At 40.2% G+C, this 9205-nt stretch overlaps 1 protein-coding gene across 1 annotated transcript; it reads left to right on the top strand.

Annotated features, from left to right (window-relative positions):
• Window positions 1–1266: 1266 nt before the first annotated feature.
• On the top strand, window positions 1267–7594 carry cyp24a1 (cytochrome P450, family 24, subfamily A, polypeptide 1). Its single transcript, XM_008408925.3, has 12 exons — window positions 1267–1711; window positions 1818–2008; window positions 2123–2216; window positions 2305–2398; window positions 2830–2921; window positions 3263–3374; window positions 4176–4321; window positions 5102–5268; window positions 5979–6057; window positions 6308–6505; window positions 6601–6712; window positions 7176–7594. Exons 1-11 carry the CDS (start codon window positions 1454–1456, stop codon window positions 6709–6711), a joined length of 1542 nt encoding a protein of 513 aa, XP_008407147.1. The 5' UTR covers window positions 1267–1453; the 3' UTR covers window position 6712; window positions 7176–7594.
• Window positions 7595–9205: the final 1611 nt, after the last annotated feature.

Raw genomic sequence — 9205 nt, 5'->3', positions numbered from 1 at the left:
TCAGAGTGGATGTAGCACCTGATTGCTGTGGAGCCCATCAGGTGTTGATCTCAGTGGGAAGACGGCTGTGCAGTGTTGCAGTGTCATCCAGGTCCTTCAGTTGCATCAGTAAATACCAGAAATGTGTGGAAGGATTTTGTTATGAATGTACGGATACGTGCTGTTTCCCCCACGTTTTCCAACCCAACTGCTGCATTTTTCGAGCGGTATTGATCTTCTCATCAAAGTATTATTTCCCAGCTTTTTGAACTACGGCTCTTGTGATCATCAAAACGGATGAGTTACGTATTTTGAACATAAACTGAAACAAGATACAAACTACTAAAGCTGCTCCAAATCATGTAATACAATATTGAGTAGTGTGCTTTGAATTTGAGAGGAGAGCAAAGGAACATTTTGTGCATTAATGGGTACGTGGGTTGGGTTTTTTTTTTTTTTTACCCTTGTTCTAAGGGAGGGGTGAATAATGTGTGTGTGTTACACATGAATAGTGCTGAAAAACATCGAGTTCAAGGTTATTCTGATGCCACTTGAGTCTGTGAATGAACACTTTTACAGGGTTACACCATGAGGCCCCCTGCATGTTAAATTATGCCAGCTCTCAGAGGGCAGCATCTGTGTTTCAAGCTATCTCTGATAGGACTTTTCTTGAAGGTCAATGCACTTTACTTAAAGAAAAGTATGTAAATACTTGCATAAAAACAAGAATGAAAGTCCAGGTTTAATTTATCAATTAACTTAGATATGAGTTGGGATGATAATGGTTCAAATACACACTAGGTTAGAAGCATGTGACGGATAAGAGAGCGTGATTCCCTCACACATATACTAGTCATCGTGTGGGAATTTCAAAATAAAATTTAACAAATTTAATCGGTGGATTTAAGGTTGCAGCTTTACACCAAACATCTTTCCGTCACTTTTTGCTTTTTGGTAAATAAATATAAATGGAAAATGTACAAAATCCTACATTCACAACAAATGGTTCTCAACTGGAAGAACTCAGCAATTAGAAACTCTTTGAGCCAATCAGAGCTAATTAAAATCGACTCAAAGCAAACGTGTAATTTCCAGTAGGTTAAATATTTGCCAGGCGCAGAAGTGTGGCAGTAGTATTTGCTTTGCCAGAGTTTCGGTTAATCGCTGGGAGACCCGGTTCAAGCGAACCGCCTCACCTCCGCTGCTGTTTATTTTCAAGGAGAGGAGGGGTGAGGGCATTTCCACGGTCTATCTGGGGTCATACGATCCTCTTCAACGTGGATCCATAAATGAATGGTGGGCTCGACAGCCACACCATGGAGGACCTTTCCCTGATTGGTTCGGTGCGCGGCAGGAATAAACACTCTCAGAGTATATATATTGCTGCAAGGTGTGACACTTCTAAGAAAAAGAGCTCCCTCTTAGAAAGCTTGCGACAGAGAAACGGCAATTTGCCATCAGCCAAAGATTCAGGATGAGGGCGCAGATCCAAAAAGTTCCTCAGATTGTTGAGCTGCTGAGGAAGAAGTCTGTGGGGCTGCAGCACTTCAAGCCCACATCCTCCGTGTGCGTCCTGGAAGAGAAGGATGCTGTGGAGGCTGCGCGGTGCCCACATGCTGCCTTGAAGGCGCGGAGTTTGGACGCGATTCCGGGACCAACCAACTGGCCCCTGGTCGGCAGTCTGGTGGAGCTCCTTCTAAAAGGAGGCCTGATCAGACAACATGAAGCTCTGGTAGAGTATTTTTTATATAATATTCCTTAATTTTTTTTTTCATTGATGACAGTATTTTTCCTATTTTATCTACCCGTTTATAATCATTTCAATTTCTTATTTTCAGATTGATTATCATAAGAAATTCGGGAAGATCTTCCGGACGAAGCTGGGATCCTTTGAGTCGGTGCACATTGGCGCTCCATGCTTGTTGGAGGCGCTCTACAGAAAGGAGAGTAATTACCCCCAGAGGCTGGAGATCAAACCCTGGAAAGCATACAGAGACCTGAGAAACGAAGCGTACGGACTCCTCATCCTGTAAGTAGACCTTCGACCCATCATCTGTTGTTCCCTGAAATCATCTCCGCCCGCACAGCGCGCAGTTTGAAGCAGAAGCGCACACGCTGAAAGCGCTCCGTTGTTGCTCCGCAGGGAGGGGAAGGACTGGCAGAGAGTCAGGAGCGCGTTTCAGCAGAAACTCATGAAGCCGACAGAGGTGGTGAAGCTTGATGGCAAAATAAATCAGGTGGGACTACAGACCAGGGCTGAGTTTATGCCAAAGTTTCTGCGATCATCCACTGATGGGTTTGGGGTTTTTTTGTTTTTGGAAACAGGTGCTGATGGACTTCGTTGACAGGATTGGAAAAGTAAGCAACAACGGGAAGATTGAAGACTTGTACTTCGAGCTGAACAAATGGTCGTTTGAGAGTAAGTCAAGTTATTTTTATTCTAACACTCACTATGACTGCAGGAAAAAAAAGCTTTTGTTCATACGTCATTTGATACACGGAAAATGTCATATTTTGAACCCAACGGTGATCTAATCCTGCTCCAAAATTCACAATTTACTTTGCTAACATAAAAGTAGAAAGGAAGAAATGCGATAACCTGGTTAAAAAGTGACTGTTTCTATTTACTTTCATAAAACAAATGAAAATATACAATTCTCAAATATCTTCTTATTGCCTGCTTCAAGAAGTAAATATATAATTCTGTTGGGACTGATGGTTTCATGGGAACAGACATTGCACTTTGGAATTAATAAAAGCAACAGAAATTAAATCCAGAACTTCCTTTCAAATTAACTGCATCCAAATTTGGTCAATATTCTAAACCTTTGCTCATTTTTTCCCCCTCAGCAATCTGTCTGATCCTGTACGACAACCGATTTGGTCTTCTGCAGGAGGAAGTCAACGAGGAAGCTATGAACTTCATCACAGCTGTGAAAACAGTGAGTATCAACCCTCTCTCTCAGTGCCTCTGAAGGTTAGAAGAGGATATTTGTGATGATATTTGTGAGTCGCTCTTCAGCTGATTTTCTCCCGGAGAGTTGAGAAACACCAGAGTTCATCAGGTTCGTGTCAGGAGGCTAGACTGCAGACAGAGTTGAAGCAGGAGGTTGATTACCAAACCTACCCTATCATTCAGCTAAAAGATTATAAGTGGGAGTCTTATAAGGGAAATGGGTTCAAGAATAAATAAAGGAAACTTGATAAAGGACCGAGTGAGTGAGGATAAAAAAGCTACATCCGATGCCTGATCCCTTTCTTCCTCTTTTTCTGTTCTTCGTAGATGATGAGGACATTTGGTAAGATGATGATCACACCGGTGGAGCTCCACCAGAAGTTCAACACCAAAACGTGGCAGGACCACACCGCGGCCTGGGACTGTATTTTCAGCACAGGTACAAACACAAAAATCACACAAGCACAGTCCAAGATATTGCTCTCATTTCATCAAGCTGTCGTACTTGATGAAATACTCTCCTTTTCTGCGTGACACATCAGCCATTCTGAGTTCACTTCCAGTCAGAAGTCAGATGATAGATAGGAAAATAAGCAAGTGGGAGGGCAGGAGGCTTGATTTGAACCGGCTGTCTTGGTGTTTTGTGGACTTGGCACTCTGTGTAAATAACGGTTCAGCATTGTAGTAAACCGTCTGACCTGGGGTGAAGAAATATGCCAAATATGTCTAACTAGACCTTAAGTGACGTGTCTGTTGGTTAAATTTTGTAGGGCGTATGAAGCAAGCAAAACTGTTTTCCTAAAACTTGTCTTAGGCTCATTTCAATCCTTCTTTTAGAATTTTATTCTTGAAAACATTTCAATTTGTGTATTTTGTGACCTTGTGTTCTCTAGTTTAACAGATGAAACTATAAGTATATATTTTAAAGTCTATTAACAAAAAGTTAATAGAACACACGCTGAAACAAATGTCCTTTAGGATAAAAATAACCAAAAAGTATCTTATCAAACAAAATTCTTTAATTATTTGCAACAAACCAAGCTTCAGCTTCCAGTATCTAATAAATCAAAGAAAGCTGTCTTCATTCAGCAAGTATTATTTTGAATTTCTCCATTCAAAGTGGAACAGTGATCATTTGTCACCGATGACTAAGAACAGGGCTGTAAATGACGTCTCCTGTGTGTGAACAGCATTTGGCGTATTCTTGTGTTCACACATTGATTACTTTGTATTCGCTCAGCCAAAGTCTACATTGACAAGAGACTGGAGAGGAATGCCAACAGAGATCCGGATGATTTAATCGATGACATCCTGCAGCAAAGCCGCCTCTCCAAGAAGGAGCTGTATGCCTCCATCACCGAACTGCAGATTGGAGGAGTCGAAACAGTAAGTCACAAAATTATTAAACATACTGTATTTTCACACTTTTCCACACCCACTACATTTTTTAAACATAAAACATAAAACAACTTAAAAATAAATCTAGGAAAGGAAGCAGATGTTTTTTTTGTGTTTTCACTTGTATGAAACAGAGTTAATTCTTTAAAAATTGAATAAAAGATAGCTGCATATCTAGAAAATATATTTTTATAGAGTGAAACATTACAAAACATGTAATTAGTATAAATATATCTATATATATATTTATTTTTTTATTGAATATAGTGGTTCAACAGCATCTTGTCACTGTAGACATATGAAAAAAAAATACTTAAAGTTGAAAAGAAATATGTTCTATTAATCATCAACCTTTAACCTTTGGGAGGAGCTAAGCAAATAGCTGGAGTTATTTCAATTTTATAATACAAATTATTACTTTAATCTTCTAAAGAAAAGAGCTTAAAAGTTTTTAATCACAATTTTTTTGTCGTTTTTAACCTCCATTAATCTTGTGTATCATGCTAACATTAATTAGCAGGATGCAAGCTTCAACTTATGCAACGTATGCCTATTTCATAAAAGAAAATAAGTTCAATCTCTTATGCAAGCAGCTCCTGCATTTATTGTCGTTCCAAAGGGCAAAATAAATGTAGAGGGGAAGTAAGTGAGGAGCCTTTGAGGAACCACAAACATTCTTCCGGTCCTCGGAGGAATGCTCTGGCTACTTGCTTCACCGAGTGCTCTGTTCTTCCCTCCTTATTTTGTTCTCTCTTGTTGTTTGTACAGACCGCCAACAGCATGCTGTGGGTTATTTTCAACCTATCACGTAACCCTGCTGCTCAGAAGAGGCTGCTGCAGGAGATCAGAGATGTGGTGCCTCCAGACCAAGACCCCTGTGGAGAGCACATCAAGAGCATGCCCTATCTCAAGGCCTGCTTGAAGGAGTCTATGAGGTACAGCACTGCACTGTCACATGTGGCCGGGGGCGGGATGTCCATAGTGCAGATAATAAAAGATCAAGGTGGAACACAGTGTTCATACCTGCAGGGGTTTACATACTCCACACACTCCCTCTTGTTATAGGCTGCACTCAGTCATTTAAACTAATTCAACTGATACAACTTAGGTTTGTATTAGCAGAAGTCATTTAAAATGTCATTCGGATTTACGCACTTTAACAACTTCACACAGGTAATATTGTGTTCAGATGTTTGGTTGCTTGACCGCCTTCCAAAGCGTTACAGCTTATATGCTCAGACCTTCTGACATTACCATTCCCACCAGTACCACCGAGATTAGGACGGAGGAAATTACACACATGACTGCCTCAAAAACAAGCTTCAAGGAAGTTTTTGGCAGTCAGATGGTGGCGTGACTACCAAGCTTAAATTTGTCCTTTGGTCACGTTCAAATATTTTTCCTTTGCCTTTGTTCCACACACGTTCCTCCCGTCTTCTCATGCAGTCACATAGAGTTGCAGCCGGGGCGGGTTATTTAAGGCGAACACTGTGCACACATCACAGGGAATGTAAATTACCTCGGATAGCAGATTATTCTCACCTCAGCAAGCACTGTGCATGTCTGGCTTCTGTTAAACAGCTTAAGCTTGTGTAACATGCAATGAGTCATGTTCCAATGTTTGTTTGTTTTGTAATTCTTACAGGTTGTCACCATCTGTTCCGTTCACCAGCCGGACTCTGGACAAAGACACTGTGTTGGGGGATTATGCCATTCCCAAAGGAGTAAGTGGCTTACTTCTCAGTGCACCTTATTATTACCTTCTCATTTACATTTTACTTGCCTGACACGTTCCAGACAATATCTGAATAGATTTTTTTCAGCCTATATCTAGACTGAACAACTGGCACATATAGAGGCCACTCTATTGGCACATGGCACTTGATCTCAACCTCTAGGAACACGATTGATTTGTTTCTAAAATAGTGACAAAACCAGAGCTGGAACTTAACTTTTATTGTACTCTGTTTACAGACAGTGTTAATGATTAACTGCCATGCACTGGGATCCAATGAGGAATATTTTGATGATGGAAAGCAGTTCAAACCTGAGCGCTGGCTGCGGGAGAACAGCACCATCAACCCCTTCGCTCATGTTCCTTTCGGTATCGGGAAGAGGATGTGCATCGGTCGACGGCTGGCGGAGCTGCAGCTGCAGCTGGCCATGTGCTGGGTACGGTCTCCATCAGCAACATTAAACCAGTCAGCCACAGATTGTTCTAAAAAAAGTTTCCGCCCTTGATGCATTTTTGTTTTTCTTTATCGCAGTTGGTCAGAGACTACGAGATCGTGGCAACAGACAATGAGCCCGTTGATGTGATTCATTCTGGACTTTTGGTTCCTAACAGAGAACTGCCAGTGGCCTTCGTCAGGAGATAAGGTGAGAAGAAAAACGTTTACATTTCAATGTGGGGTACCAGGTCATTGAAATGACCCTGTTGTGTAATTCATAAAGCAATTGGGAAGTCAGGAGGATCAGTTGAATTGTCAAAACTTTAATTTAACAAGGAAACATGTAAAGTAATAGATATTTCAATAGTTCTTAAGCTTAAAGTATTATATTAATTTTCTGCTACTGTACTCAGAAAAAACATCCTCATTTTTGCATAAGCGTTGCTTCAGTGTGCAGTACCTATTATTAGCCACCAGGTGCTGACATCCAGACCTCACTGGCTTTCTTATTGCAAAAAGGATATTAAAATTTGTACTTGAAAGATCTGTAAGGATGATACAGATCAAATTTTACAATGATTTTCTTTTCAGTGTAAAACTGAAAAGAAAATCTGGACAATACATGTTTTTTAAATTTGCCACTAATGCCTTCCTTTTATTTCTCTTTTTAGGCCTCATGCTCTTCTCCTCTGGACGTAATGAAAGAAATATTTTACTCCCGATGGTCCAGTGACTCCCTGCATTGCTGCTGTGTACATAAAGACAGAAATATTTGTAATTTTGTGCCATAAATACCTCAAACTTATTTAAAACTAATATGTAAACATGTTGAAGACATAAAGAACAGTTGTAATTTACAGACTGAATATTGTATCAAGGCAGCTGTCCTGAAATGTCTGACATTTAGATACTGATTACTTTATACTTTTCCCTGTTTTTGACTTTATATATAAATATATATGTATGTATATAAGTGCCATCACTAATGTGTATTTTTTTGTATATATTAGTGTAGGTATGCTTCTCCTATATTTCTGTACATTGTACATATTTCATTCATCTAAATAAATCCATTTTAAAAATATCAAAAGACTCTTGATTTTTAAACTTGTAATTTGAAGTGAAATTATCTTGGTGTTTTAGCAGCTTCAAGGGTGAAACTAAATAAAGAGATTACTGTTTTGCATTTGAGTATCAAAACCTTCAGGAAAGATTAGAAAGCAAATCAGTTGTGAATAAAAATAAATATCATTTATCCCAGAACAAACATACTGAATGGCAAGACAATGAAAGCAAGCAGTATCAGTTGTGTGATTATATTTACTGGATATTTGAGTAGATGTGCTTAAGAACCAAGTGTCAGGATGGATAAAAAAGGAAAAACGTTGTTTGTTTTTGGCAGTAGAGACTTTTATTCATTAGAAACTCAACAGGAGTGAGTCACTATTTCAGAAACTGCTTCTTCACTGAGACTTTTTACAAACAATCATCTTTCAGGTTCACATAAAATGGTCTGATAAACAGGAATACCCAAAGAGTCTCTACATCTTTCCACAACACAGCATCAGGCTTGATTTCATCCACATTGTAGGGTAAGAGTGTATTCCTGCTGTGCATCAATAGTTCAGGCCGCTGCTAGTGGCGTGATGAAGTGCAGCCAACAAATCAGCAGCAGCTTGACCAGAATCTCAGAAGAATGTTTCTGACACATTCCTGAATCAAAGATTTGATGGACAAACTGGGAAAAACTCTGCCTTAGCAAGATATACCAAAGAAAGCAATCAATCAATTAATCCGAATCTATAGCAACTTAGGGTAAAAAAAAATAACTCAGATGAAAAACATAAAACCCACAGTAAATAATACAATAGCTCCAGACTGGGAGCTATTGTACTGGCACTTCTGCTTTAGATATTGTGGTAACCTTTACCCGACACCAGCAGTCAAAAGGTTTGTTGGAGATGATGATGAAGGGTTTTACTGCAACAAGCTCCCATACAGATTATGGGTGGAGCAGGAGGACAATCCAATAACCTTCTGATCTCATGTCACTATTATCAGCAGGGCCACAATTGTGTGCACAAACAAGGAATTTGAAAACTGAAGTCAAACACACACTCTTGGCCAATAAAGTTGATTCAATCTGGAGAGACTCAGATAGAGAAAGAAAGCGATTAAAAGGCTTATTAACAAGTAAACACTAAAGTTCTTTGGCATTCAGGCCCCAGCCGAGGACGTCGAGGTGGAACTGCGATAAGCTCGATGGACATTCCTGATGCTGCATAGGATTGTAGTTCCCCCGGGGCCTGTACTGGTGGTGGAGGTTGAAGAAGGATGGGTGGATGAAGGTGGAGAGAGGGTGGAGGTGGGTTGATCGCAGTTGGTAAGCAGAGGAGGCCATGGATGAAGGTCCTTATGAACTGGAGCTCGGTCGATGATTGGTCATGACGACGCTTGACCAATCATCACCCTGATAGATCCAGGGTGATGAGACGGAGGCGCTGACTGATGAGGCAGGTGAGGCAAGGGTCTTCTAATTTAAATTTGTGCCTACGCTTCATTTCTGATTCTGATAACAGCTTGAAAAGCAGTGGATGGAGAACAGAACCATGCAGGGACTCAGTGATCAGAGGGATAAAGTTGAGAAGTAGTTTTCCAGTGAACTCAATGGTTTCTCAGGAAGTTCAGCATCTAGACACAA

Source organism: Poecilia reticulata, chromosome 5, assembly GCF_904066995.2.
Source record: "Poecilia reticulata chromosome 5, P_reticulata-male-v2, whole genome shotgun sequence".
Classification (NCBI taxonomy): Eukaryota; Metazoa; Chordata; class Actinopteri; order Cyprinodontiformes; family Poeciliidae; genus Poecilia; species Poecilia reticulata.
The sequence above is the reverse complement of the archived record's forward strand: the minus strand, read 5'-3'. Positions and strand labels throughout refer to the sequence as shown.